This window comes from Mustela lutreola, chromosome 7 (genome assembly GCF_030435805.1).
Source record: "Mustela lutreola isolate mMusLut2 chromosome 7, mMusLut2.pri, whole genome shotgun sequence".
NCBI lineage: Eukaryota > Metazoa > Chordata > Mammalia > Carnivora > Mustelidae > Mustela > Mustela lutreola.
Window position 1 is genome coordinate 145073956 of NC_081296.1, and position 14124 is coordinate 145088079.

Genomic DNA, 14124 nt, shown 5'->3' on the forward strand with positions numbered 1-14124 from the left:
CAGTGGGGAGCCTGCTGCTCCCCCTTGCTTGTGCTCTCTCTCTCTCTGAAAACTAAATAAAATCTTTTAAAAAATGTTTAAAACACAGATTTTCAGGGGCACCTGGGGGGCTTACTTGGTTAAGTGTCCAATTCATGATACTGGCTCAGGTCGTGATCTCATGGGTCGTGAGAACAAGGCCTGTGTCATGCTCAGTGGGGAGTCTGCTCAACATTCTCTGTCTCTTTCTCCCTCTGCCCCCTTTCAAATAAATAAATAAATCTTAAAAAAACAAAACAAAACAAAACACAGATTTCTCATGACTCTAGATAGCCAAACACAGTGATCTCCTTGTTACATACAATCTACCAAGCAGAAATCTATTACTTGCTATCCATAGTCAGTACAAGGACAGTAGATGTTCCTTTAAAAAAAAAAAAAAAAAAAAAAAGATTTGTTTATTTGAGAGAGAGAGAAAGCACGTGAGTGGGAGGAGGAGCAGAGAGGGAGAGAATCCCAAGCAGATGCTGAGCTGAGCTGGGAGCCCAACATGGGCTCGATCTCCCAAATCTGAGATCACGACCTGAGCTAAAATCAAAAGTAGGATATTCAACCAACCGCTCCACCCAGGCTCCCCAGGACAGTAGATGTTCTGAATCATTATCTCGAGATACTGCAAAATCCTGAAGTTCTGTCTGAATCATAAGAGAGAGAGGACTTTTTAAAAAAATATCACCTGGCTGCCTCAGGCAATAAAGCACGCAACTCTTGATCTTGGGAGTCAGGAGTACAAGCCCTATGTTGGGTGTAGAGCTTCCAAAAGAAAAAGAAAAAAAAAAGAAGAAGAAGAAGAAACCATCTAGTGGGGAATATATTTCATCCTGCTAAAATTCTTGAAAGTTAGAAGCCAAGTTCATCACTGTTCTTGGTGTTTGGCTGACCGGAAGCTTTCTTCTCCCAGTCACTGGGAAGAAAAATACAGCATCGCATTTTAAACGTCTTAGATCACTAACAGATTTATTAACTTTTCTTCTAGGTGTCTGACGTCATGGGGCTTAACTAGATTCAAATTTCAATGACTTTGTTGACATCATTTCAATTCAAGTACTATACCGGCATTTGGAGGTCTAGCTATCTCCTCTCCTTTTCAGAGTATAGCCACTCATCAAAATCAGATGATCACAGATGAGCATCTAAACTAAATTAAAATAGGTCAGAATAGTGGCAGCTTCAGACTATGGTTATGAATTTACTGGATCTTGTTCTGCAAGCTCTGTCCTCAACCTTGATTTTCACTGTTAACGCAGGGAGCAGATGGTACTCAGTGGAGGGCCACTTGTCCCGTAGGCACCCTCTGCTCTGGGCTCTGCTCTGTGCACTTCCTTTTCTCACTCATTCAAGAAATCTTATTAGAATGCATTTGAGTGAAGATGGCCTTATTATGTGGCCAACCAATACAATTTAATTAATTAATTAATCTTTAAGTATCTCAATTAAATTTAATTTACAAAGTCAGGTGATGGGCCCGGGTTGGCCCACAGGGAACCAGTACTATTTCAGGATAAAAATTAAACGGCTTCCAGGCTTCTCCGGACTCTTACGGGTAGCACGCTATTGGTTAATGATCTGGGCACCCGCGTACTCTGACCACACTGAGAACCTCTGAGAATAGTAACTCACCTAGAAAGTCTGTTTCACTGATGTGTGCTCTGATGACTCATTCACGCAACTTACATCCACCGAACTTATATGGGAAGCTGGAGAAACAGCTGCTTTCACAGGTTAATAGAAAATCACAGGTGGATGAAATGATCCCTATCGTTAATCTGATTCCCGGGTCAGACATCAGATAGGTGCTCTGTTGAATGGGAGGCAGACGCTTCCTGGCCAGTTGCATTACGTGAGAAGAGCTGGATCTGGGGAAACTCAAGTCCCAGGGGGAGCCCTTGTTTTTATTAATTGGCCAAATTGGCCATCAGTTCGCTCAGCCGCTAGTCTCCTTGGGAGCCTGTGAGGCTGTGCAGGGAGGCAGGGGAAGGTGCAGGGGGGCCTGGCTGGGCGGCAGCTGATGGTTGATGCCACAGGGTTTTCAGAGATGCGCTAATTCCGATTTCTGCTGCTTTTTGTTATCGGATTTCTTTTTACTCGATGATTAGATTTGCTACCATTTGCTATTTGGCATTTTATTTGCTATATTTTTCTCATTAGAGATTTGCGCTTTCCAATTTCTGCTTTTTTTTTTTTTTTCTTGAAGAAAGGAGGGAAAGAATGAGAAAGGAAGAAGGGGAAAAAGAGAAAACTAACAGATCTCACAGAGTACCAGCTGGCTGGGCCTCATGGGGAGGCGTCTGGAACTGTCAGTGATTTGTATGCATGTACTCTCCTCGGGGAGAGAAGGCAGGGAGGCCAGTTAGTCACTGAGGTCCGGCCTGGGCACCGGATGTTTCGGTTAGCGCTGGCCCGGGCCACCTGCGGGTTAGACCCTCCATTCCTCGGGTTAACTCAGGAGCCCCACTCTCTCCCCAGAGTTCGTTTGCGTGCTGGACGCCTCGGATGAGTTCCTGAAGGAGCGGGTGATGAACCTCCCCGAGAGCATCGTGGCGGGAACCCACTACAGCCAGGACCGCTTCCTCCGGGCCCTGAGCAACTACCGGGACCTCAATACCGAGGATGAGACTGTCATCAACTATTTTGATGAGATTGAAATCCACCCGATACATATTGGTATGAGCGAGGCTCGAGACTAAGGTCAACGTGAAGAACCACTGACAAGTGTCAGGACCCCATCCCTCCGCCCCCAGGCACCCCTGGTGCGAGTCTGGAGTCTGTGGAGTCTGGAGTCTGTCACAGGGCTGAGGGCGGGACAGGGAAGCAGAGCTTATGTCCCTGGGGCCAGGAGATCACAGGACAAACAGGGCTTTCCTTCTGGGGAGTCCTTCTACTTGAGGATTTGGTGTGTGGTGGGGGGGTGTTGGGGCATACGAAAATATATGCATAGGTTATGAAATCGAATACCAAAGTGGCATTTTTTTGAAGGACACTTCAAAGATATGTATATTTGCTGCCGGCTGCTTCCGTGGGGGCAGTGTTTTGTCCCCAGAGCTTTGCAGGGCCCTGATGCTCTTCCCAGAGCCCCTCCTGGCCTTTAGACCGGCTGTCTGACCCCCACTGCTACTCAGAAAGCAAATTGTCCTTCACCGCATTCCCCTTTATTTCCAGTAAGCACTGAACTCAGATCTCAGCAGCCAGCAGGCGCTTAGTAAGTAGGATTTGTCATCAGCCTCACTTGGCCGTCACTGTTCCTGGCTTCAAATCTCAGCTGTCATAGGGTGTTTCTACTTCCCTGGACTTTGGTGAAGCGCTGAACTTCCTTTCTGGCTTCCTGGATCTTGACATTTCTTCCTCCCCTGAGTTTGGTGAGGAACCCCTAGCCTGGTAGAACTCAGTGGCCAGGCTGACCCCTGGAGGTCTTTCAGGGTCTCTCTTTGCCCTCAAGAGCCAGAGAGGACAGCATCTGGACCCTGGAGTGACGGGAGGTGTACCGCCAAGGAATCATGTCCACATGAAGCAGGAGAGCTGGTCTCAGGGCTGGCTCTGCTCATCTGTGTTCTCATCTGTGAAATGGGAAAATACCCCCTGCCTTGTAGAGTCATTACAAATTTAGAGATAGGAGATAGGAAGTGTCTGGTGCAACGGTTGACTAATTTTGTTATTACTAAGACATGACATAGTGTGCTGTTAAGCAATAAAAAGATAATGCAATTTATAAATCTACAAAATCTGTTTGGCCCCCGAAGAAGTGATTGGGTTTTGTCCTCCTGTGTGCCCTAGACTCACATTTTCCATGTAAAACCTTAGGATTTGAATCTACTAATATGGAAAGTAGCTCACCCTATTTGATTAGAGAATTGGGAGAGAATGGTGAGGACATTGCACAAAAACAGTGATTGCCATCTTTTCAGTAATGCTCAGAAAGTGATTTATGGAAAAATCAGGAAAGCCCTGGGGAGAAATGTTGAGAAAGACAGAAACGAAGGGAGGACTGGATGTGAGGTCATTGTGTGTGTGCTGGTCACATCTGACCTCATCTCCACCCTGACGAGGAGGAGATGACGTTAAAGGGAAAGGAGAGATAAATCTTAGTGGGGATGGGTGTGGGGGAGGGGTCAAGGTCAGGAATGCAGGCTATCGGGCCCTGCCCGAGAAGGATCAGGAACAGGGCTGGCACCTGCATTTTCTCTTGGCAAGTCTGGACTTCTCTCCTCTCTCAGAGTCTCTTTCTTTCTGGCTCTTTGGACCAGCATCTCTCCTCCATCATTCATGTAGTGAACTGGGGTTGCCCCACAGCCCAGGAGTTTCTATCCTGGGAACCAAGCCTAGAGCTAGACCTTCCACCCTAATAACACAGCCCTAGAAGGGCAAATCCAAAGTCATGGTTTGGGCAGGTTCCCATCCCCAATCAGCAGTTCCCCTGTCCCAGGGTCAGGGCACAAGTATAGGTTTGGGCAGCCCTGGTCTCCAAAAGTGAGCCTCTTCAAAAGTGTTTCAGAGCACTTTCAAGCACATCAAGTTGTAATTACTGTTAGAGAAATTGGGAGAAATACATTAAAGTGTCAGAGTGCAGGCAAGGCATGGAATATATGAATTTTGTTTTATTTTGCTTTTGTTCACTTTTGGGGGCGTGCTTCCTCCCACCAAGTGATGTATATTGACCCTTCTTCCCCTCTTCCCAAGCAGAAGCTAGAGGTGCCTCTAGTCTGGGTCAAGGTCATAGTGTAGGAAGGCAGGGAGGGGGCGTGGCGATGGTTGTGCCATGAGGGCAAGGTCCCTACTCCTAGGAAGATCTGAGGCGCTGAGAACAAAAATCGTCCACTGCACACCCTTCTGATGGGGGCACTTTCCTAGCAAACCCAAGAGAGTGGGTGTAGAATGTAGTGTGGAGCAACTTTGTAGAGAAACCCATGGTTTACCAAAAAGCTGCTGCTGGTTTTTTGTTGTTGTTGTTTTGGTCTCGATGTTAAATTAGTTGGATATTCTAGAATTTGGACTTTTCCCTATTCAAGTAGGCTAACTGAAATGGTTTGTTTTACTTATTAATTAAAAATGTATCCCAGGATCATTGAGTTTCAGAAACAGGAAAAAAAAAAAAAAAAAGAAGAAAAAGAAATGGGGGAACTCCTGTCGGGCTTTCAGCAAGTATAGGGCTTTCTCCTGTGGGAACCCCCACAGCAGCATCTCTCTCTGCTTGGATGCTTCCAGGCATGGAGAACTCTTTTTTTTTTTTTTTTTTAAGGAAGTCCATCCCACCCATCCCCCACTGCTCAAAATCAGCGCTGTCAGAGCTCAAAAACGGAGCCCTCCCTCTTCCTCCCAGACCCAGGACTCCCAGACACAGGGCTGGTATTTGCTCGTGAGCCAAGAAATCCTGAGCCATCCTGGCCACCGGAACAGCAAAGCCCAGTGTGGTCATTTCCTAACGTAACAAAACATCACATCACATCATGGTGATTTACACTTCCACAGCACATTTATGAGAACAAAAAATTTTCCCGAATGGGGTCTCAGAGTGGTACCTTGGAGAATGTAAGTGTGTGCTGATCTCCTTCCTCTCTCCTGGTATTGAAAGATGTAGGAAAACTTGAAGACCCTCAAAACAGACTTGCCATCAAACAGCTCATCAAAGAGATTGGGGAGCCTCGAAATTATGGCCTAACGGAAGAAGAGAAGGCCGAGGAGGAGCGGAGGGCTGCAGAGGAGAGGCTGGCCAAGGAGGCCATGGAGGAGGCGGAACGGGAGCACAGGGAAGCCGTGGAGCTGGCGGAGAAGATCGCCCGCTGGGAGGAGTGGGTGCGTGAGTGTGTGCGCGGGTCTGGGGGCGGGACGCCAAGCCATTTTGGCAGCTGCACTTCCCATCCTGCTCCTAGAGAAATGTCATGGAAATACCCAAGCATGTGTTTGTGTTTGTTTTGGTTTTGGTTTGTTTTGTCATATGCCAATTTCCTAAAAGGTGCCCGTGGTCTTTTGCTTGGGATAAATAATCGCAATAATAGCACCTAGCCTTCACCAGGAGTACTGATAATCCAGATTCTTGTAACTGGGTCCCATGGTGCCGTAGGCCAACCTTGGGATTTCCTCTGATTTTCCTCCATTTACACATCTCACCTGGATGGTCAGCCTCGTTCACCCTCTCGATTCCCCAAATCATGGATTCCTGCCTATTCTGCTACTGAAAATCGCACTCAGAACCTCCCACAGCTCCTCACTTCTGATCAGGGTCGGAGTTTCTCGCTGGAATCATGGTGCCTCCTCCGTGGTCTCCCCGCTGGGCTCTTGTCCATCTCCAGCCTGTTCCCAAGCTGCCGCTGGCGGTCCTTCTAATGTACAGACCCACGTGGGCAATTCCCTGTGCAAACGTTTCACAGGCTTCCATCACCATGAGACTCGTTATTGGGGCCTTCCAGGTTCTGGCGTGATGCATTTCAACAACACACAGTGTCTGCAGCTAACTTCCTTATTTGCTTTGAGTCTTTCCTAAAAAGCCCTCTTTCCAAGGAAGCCTTTCCTGCACACCATATTTAAAATGTCAACCCCTGCGTCTCCCCATCGCATGGCCTATCCCCTTTTATAGGTCTCAATTTCCCTCTTTGCACTTATTCTCAGAGACTATATATTTTATATATTTATCTTACTGTCTTTTCTCTGCACAGAATTTAAATCACATGAGGACAAGGATTTTTTTCTATTGCTGTTCAATACCACATGTCCAATGCCAAGAACTGTGCTTGACACTCAACTTGAACTTGACTTGAACTTAACAGACACTCAACAAATATTTGTGGAAGGGACGGGGAGATGAAGGATGTCCTTAAGCACACATCTTTGGATGCCCGATTATCTCCTTAGCATGAATTCCTGAATTTTGTTAGGTCAGACTACATGTGGTGTAATTTTTGATACATATTTCGAAACTACCTTCTAGCAAGGGTAGAGCAGCTCACACCTTGTCTACCAGTGGCTTTCCCTACACTTCCTCCAATGCTGCTTTCTCAGTTTTGCTCACAAAATATCAACCAGATAACCAAAACCCCATCCCATTGCTTTAATGTTCATCTCTCGGGTCAGGCATGTACCAACTCTGCCTTTGTTCATTGGCATTTCTATTTCTCATGTTGCACGTTTTCTCTGCCCATGTTTGGGCGGTATGTTCTTTTCTTAGTATTTTGCAAGAACAGCTCCCGATAAGGTAGTGTAGTCATAGAAACAGGAGGGGGCTCATGAGACAAGGGTCTCCCAGGCTGTGTTGCTAGAGTCAAAGTCTCACTCCTTCTCTGGGTAGCTTTGTGGTTCTGTACAGATTTCTCTCTGTGTCTCCGTTTCTCCATCTGTGAGAGGAGGAGGAGGATAGTACCTGCTTCATACAGTGATGGGGTGATGAGTCAGTTATGTGCAGATGTATGCAAATTGTGTTCCTCTCATGATAGCCGAGCTTTTTATAATCTGTTGCAAATGGTTTTTCTCAACTCATCATTTATGTTTTGACAGCATTTATGGTGTGTCTTCTGGACATAGAGAAGTTTTATTGTTGTGTGTAGTCAAATCCATCAGTCCATTTCCCATGTTGGTTTATGGATTTACTGTCTTGCTGGGAAAAATGCTTTTTTAACAGATAATATCATCTAGGACTCTTTATCTTGCAAGTGACAGAAAAGCAAACTCAATATGGCTTAGAAATAAAGAAAACTTAACGATTCACTCAAATCAAGTGGGGGGGGCAGGTAGAGCTGGCTTCAGGCAAGGCTTGATATGTGACTCAGATGATTCATCAAGGACCTGGGGTCCCTATCTGTGCTCTGCTCTCCACGCTAGCATCATCCTTGGGTTCTACCTCATGTGCTTCTCCTTTATTAATATCCACAGGCAGGAGGTGGGCTGGACTGATGGGATTAAGTCCCACCTAAACTACCAGGCTAAGAAGGGAGATTTCTCAAAGGAATCTGGAATTACTATTCCCAAGAGAGGAGGGACCATATGCCAAGCAAGGAATAACACGTGTTCACCAGATGAATACCTTCTAGACTTTCTATTAGCACTTCTGTGATTCTTTCCCTCATGCCTTTCTTCCCCCGCTCCGGCTCTTTCTTCATCTGGGCAGCTAGAAATTATCTTGATTTAAGATGTGAGTTTGGGATCCAGTTTATTATTTTCTAGCACACTAAGCAGTTCTTACAACACCATTTATATCTTTTCTCTGCTGTTTGCGATGCCAACTTGATCATAATCTAGTGGCCACGTACAGCAGTATTGGGTTCCAGTGTACTCTGGGATGAATCAGGTGAATGTGTTCTCCCCTTTCTGTTTACCCCAACCCCCAAATGTTCTATTTGTAGAATAAGCGACTAGAGGAAGTGAAAAGAGAAGAAAGAGAACTACTAGAGGCCCAGTCTATTCCCCTGAGAAACTATTTAATGACCCATGTGATGCCAACCCTGATGCAGGGTCTGAATGAGTGTTGTAAGGTCAGACCGGATGATCCTGTTGATTTTCTGGTAAGAGATATTTGTTTTACTATCAATTTGAAATTAAAAGATGCCCAAATCTGGGGCGCCTGGGTGGTTCAGTGGGTTAAAGCCTCTGCCTTTGGCTCAGGTCATGATCCCAGGGTCCTGGGATCGAGTCCCGCATCGGGCTCTCTGCTCAGCAGGGAGCCTGCTTCCTCCTCTCTCTCTGCCTGCTTCTCTGCCTACTTGTGATCTCTGTCTGTCAAATAAATAAATAAAATATTTTTAAAAAAAAGATGCCCGAATCTAAACAAAAAGCTAGTTGAGATAGAGAAAGCATTGTGTCTCGTTTTTTTTTTTTTTTTTTTTTTGAGAAATAGCCTCTTAAGACCTTCACAGTGTATAGTAAGATTTTCTTACTTCTTTGAAAGTAAAGATTTATGTACTTTTATTTTGAAATGATAAACAGTAGTAGTACTGTCTTCTAAACTGATGTGTCTTTTTTTTCCTCTCTTTCAATTATAGGCAGAGTATCTCTTCAAGAACAATCCTGAAACGCAGTGAAAATTTAAAGATTGGGTGTGATACACCTTTAGAGTTAGAGATGAGGTTAAAATTGTGATTTGGAATTCTGCTTGAAAAAAAATGCTTTTCCAGTTTTTGGAAAATTCTTTGTTTTCCCTCTAAGCAAATACTTTATTTTTTCTTAATACTTTATAATTTTGGGGGGCCAATACTTTATTAAGTAGAATCATTATAAAAAGCTGATGGCAATGAGTGACTTTGTTAAAGAACTGTATTTTAAAGGTAAATTGATGAAGTATCTGTGTATAGTTCATAGGACAAATATTGATATAACATTTCATTCTTAGTCAAAGTGTTCTGCACACTTGGATTTACAGTAATTTATAGCATAAAGAGAATCAGACTGTATATTATTTGAACACGTAGGCTAATGACTTTACATAGTTTGCTATTGCCCTAGTGCCAATGGTGTCAGAAAGAAATGACAATGGTTTATGCTTTGGTGACTCATGCTAAGTCAGATGTCATTGGTTTCCAGGGGTAAATTTTTGAGTTCAGGGTCAGTATCTTAAGCAATGAGTCATAGAGAGAATTATAAACCTTTTGGTAGAAAAAAATACCATAACAGAATAAATAATCCTAGTATTTGTGGTAATTAAAAGTTAAATATTTTCAACAAACTTTATAATATAGCCATAAGCATTCAATCCCTATGGTCTTTTCCAGCTTGAAAAATCCCATAATTCCCAGAATTATACACTATGAGAAGTTACACTGAATGAGAAATGTATTAAAATATATTTCATCTTGGGCACCTGGGTGGCTCAGTCCATTAAGTGTCATCCTTTGGTTCAGGTCGTGATCCCATGGTCCTGGGATAGAGCCTGAGTCCCCTGCTCAGGGGAGAGCCTGCTTCTCCCCTCTCTCTGTCCCCCCTCGCCCCTTTGCCCCCCTGCTCTTACTTGATCTCTCTTGCTCACTCTATCTCAAATACATAAATAAAATCTTAAAAAAATAAAATATATTTCATCTCTTTAAATAATGTAATTTGAATATAACGGCACTGTTTTTTTTTATTATTATTATAGTAAAATACATACAACATAACATTTACCACTGCGACCTTCTTAAAATGTACAAGTCGGTGGCACTAGGTGCATGGGTTGTATTTATTCCATGAAAGGGAGGTATATGCAAAACGACTTCCTAGGGCTGAGGGAGCAGGAGGACCAAAGAAAAAGGCTGACAAGCCCAGCTTGACAAGAAATGGTTTATTAAGAAGATTTATGGACAGAAGTATGTCTCAGGGTAGTCCCTAGACCAGTAGGTCCCCAACCCCCCCCCACTCCCCCACCAAGAGCTGCTTTTATAGCCCTAGAGGCTGGAAGTCGACCCAATCAGAGAATAGGTGTCTGTTGGGGCACATGGGTGGCTCAGTCATTGAGCTTCTGACTCTGGATTTCTGCTCCGGTCATGATCTCAGGTTGTGAGACTGAGCTCCACTGGGGGTGGAACCTGCTGGCCCTCCCTCTTTCTCTGCCCCCTCCCCTTTTAGAACAACAACAATGACAAAGAATAGGTGTGTCAGAGTCCTATTTCCAGGGCAGATCATGGACATTATGCCCTAAGGGTGTGCTTAAGGGTGTGATTAAACAAAAGGAAAGAATGTGAGTGAAGGCTTGAGCTCAAGAAGAGTTGTCTGATTGTCTACCATCAGCATTTGCTCAAGATGGTGTTGGCCTCACACAGCCCTGGATAAGCATTATCACTACCTAGTTTTAGAACCTTTCCATCACCCCAGTGGAAATCCTGTACCCTGTACTATCCCTTCATCCCAGCTCCTGGCAACCACTAGTCTGCTTCCTGTCTCTACAGATTTGTTTCTTCTGGATATTTACATAAACAAAATCGCTCAATATGTGGCCTTTCGTGTCTTCTTTCATGGGCATATCTCCAAGGCTCATGCCGTGGCATGGATCAGGGCTTCATCCTGTTGATGGCTGAATAATATTGTACTGTACAAATGCACCACAGGCTCTTGAACCATTCATTTGTTGAGGGACAATTTGGGTCATTTCCATCTTTTAGACACCGTGAAATGATGCTATGCATATTTGTGTACAGGTTCTTGTTTGAACAGCTAGTGTCAATTGGGGGGGCAGATACCTAGGAGCGGAATTGCTATCACACTGTAATTCTATGTTTAACTTCCAGAGGAACTGCTGACCATCTCCACAGTAGCTGCATCATTGCCACTCCCACCAGCGATGCAGGAGGATTCCAATTTCTCTGCATACTTAAGCTTGTTATTGTGTGTGTGCACGTGGGGTGTGTGTGTGCACATGCCAGTGATGCTAATGGGTCTGAAGTGTGTCACACTGTGACTAAGCATGTTTACACATGCCTGCTGGCCATGTGTATATCTTCTTTGGGAGACATGTACGTTCAAGTCCTTTGCTCACTTTGTATTTGTCTTTTTGCTATTGAACTATACAAGTCTTTAATATATTCTTCATGCAAGACCCTTATCAGATATATGATTTGCAAATATTTCCCCCTATTCCATGGCTTGTCTTTTCACTCTCTTGACAGGTGTCCTTGAATGCACAAAATCTCTTCATTTTGGTGACATCCAATTATCTCTTCTTTTGCTTCCCTGCACTACTTTTGACCCTGATACTTTAATCAAAGACACTAAGTAAATAGAACACATCTTCAAGTTTGAAGTCATTAGCCTTCATAATACTTACCTTCCCTGCCTTCATGATGGATACATTCCATGACCTTGCTTCTTAGTTCACTGAGAAAACCCACGCAACCCAAGCAATCCAAAGAGCCGTTCTATCCTCCTACTATAAACTAGCTCTGTTTCCCTTCTGTGCTTCCATCTAGGACCAACTCCTGACTTATGCCTGGATGCCACCCTGTCTCACATCATCAGATGCTGCTCCTAGAACTGCTCTTCTCTCTCACAGCCAGATTTCTCCCTTGTTTCTGGATCATCACCCTTCACTTCCAACTTAATGTACTAGCTCCTACACTTCAAAAAAAAATGAGGGGCGCCTGGGTGGCTCAACTGGTTAAATGGCTGCTTTTGGCTCAGGTCATGATTCCAGGGTCCTGGGATCAAGCCCAACATCGGGCTCCCTGCTCAGTAGAGAGCCTGCTTCTTTCTCTCCCTCTGCCTGCCACTCTGCTTACTTGTGCTCTCTCTGTCAGATAAATAAAATCTTTAAAAACAAACAAAACAGAAAATGAGACTGAAACAGATTAAAATGCAGAAAACTTCCTTGACCTCTGCAGCCTCCTCCAGCCATGGTCCCAGTATCCTGTCCCTCTTTAGATCAAGGTTACCAGTGTCCTTCAAGACCTCCAAATCCAACTGTCAAATCCTACTTGACCTCTCCCGAGCATTTCATCATTTTCCCCTTGAAACCCTCTCTGCCCTCCACCAGAATGTTGAAAGCAAGGCCAATCCAATTTCTAAGCCCACTCGCCCCTCCCTCCCACTGCTGCTCCTGCAGGCCCCATCTCAGGGATCAGCAATTCCATCCTTCCAGTTGCTCAGGGCCCGAACCTGGTGTCACCTTTGGCTCCTTTTTTCCTTATCCTCGCTCAGTTCACCAGTGCATCATACTGGCCCAACTTTTGCAACATATCCTGTCCTCCTGCTTCTCACCCCTTCAACACTAGTATCCTGGCCCAAGATACCACCCTCTCCCACCTGGATTGCTGCTGTCACCGGTCCCTGGGAGGCTCCTTCCTGTGACTGCTCTTAACATAGCAGCAGGGGGATCTTTTTCAAACAGATGTCTGATCGCCTCCAAGGCCTTGCCTTCTCATGTAGGGTGGAAGGCAAAGTCCTGACCCAGCCTGAGAGGCCTTATATAGTTTGACCCCTCATGACCTCCCTGCCCCCTCACTTCGCTCTTCATTGCCAAGTGCAGTCTGCTTTGGGGCTATTGCCTGGAATCGTTGGCCCACACATATCCCTGTGACTCACTCTCACCACATCCTTGGATTGGATCAAACATCCTGTCCTCCGAGGGGCCTCCTCAGACCATCCTGTTGGTGACATCCCACTCTGTTCCTTTTCTCTGCTTGCACTGACATCACTTTATAAGCCATTGTTCTTATTGTCTCTTTCCCCCACTAAAACGGAAGCTCCACAGAGGTGGGACTGTTTTTTGCTGTTATCTCTAGAGATGAAAAAGGTACACAGCACACATTAGAAATATAATATTAGTGAGTGAGAGCTATTTAGCTGAAATTTGTTATACAATTCAGATCTCCAGTCTGTTGATGAAGTCCATATTACACCTTTCCATAGGCTGTGATGGGTTATTTGAGGAAATCTCCCCAAATCAAAGGGTCACAAGGAGGCTTCACTAAGTGGCACTGATTTTGGTGAATTCATATAGAGTCTAGCCCTCTGCCAGGCAAGGTAAGAAGAGTGATCTCAGCCATGTCTTGGGTCAGGTGGGTCCCAGAGAGGCTGAATTGTCTTAACTCATCTCCTAGGAGACCAGGAGAGAAGACAAGAGTATGACTGCACTCACAATGAGACACACTCACAGTTGTTGAGCGGCAGCATACCTGCACCCACTTCCCCAGCACATTCTCTTCCTCCAAGCAGGTTCTCTGAGTAACCGGCTGATCACAAGTGCTTGGGGAGTGCAAAACCAGGACAAGGCACTGGCTTCCGCTAGCTTGATGTGTCCACCCCCACCGCACCCGTCCTGTGTTCTGGTTCTTCCTGACAAGGTGCATTTGCCCAGACTTTTGGGTGGGCAGTGAGTTTACTTCTGTGACTCCCCTTGACACATTCCCTCTTAAAAGATATTGACATATTCATTCTTCTGGGTCTTACGTTAGGAAGCGCTCTTTTTAAGGGGACTTTTCATTTTTCTGGTTTGATTCATTAAGAGTCACTTTACAATTAAGGTCTTTGAAGGCAATTTTTCTCCTAAAATCTAAGCAGTCCAGCTTGTCACTGCTAAGCATCTTCTTTCTGTAGAACTATAATTTGGATGGACATATTTCTATATTACTTAAAAAAGCTGGTATCATTTATAATAAAGTACCTAGCTCCAATCTAAAAAAGATGTGTAAAACCTCCACA

At 44.8% G+C, this 14124-nt stretch overlaps 1 protein-coding gene across 4 annotated transcripts in view; it reads left to right on the top strand.

The window, feature by feature from the left end:
- Nucleotides 1-10918, top strand: part of AK7 (adenylate kinase 7) — a 77634-nt gene extending 66716 nt beyond the window's left edge. For all 4 annotated transcript variants that reach the window (XM_059183055.1, XM_059183056.1, XM_059183058.1 and 1 more), the window contains 4 exons: nucleotides 2506-2703; nucleotides 5606-5826; nucleotides 8367-8525; nucleotides 9003-10918. In XM_059183055.1, coding sequence (XP_059039038.1) covers nucleotides 2506-2703; nucleotides 5606-5826; nucleotides 8367-8525; nucleotides 9003-9041 — 617 coding nt within the window. In that variant the 3' untranslated portion in view covers nucleotides 9042-10918. The remainder of the gene's footprint in view (nucleotides 1-2505; nucleotides 2704-5605; nucleotides 5827-8366; nucleotides 8526-9002) is intronic.
- Nucleotides 10919-14124: the final 3206 nt, after the last annotated feature.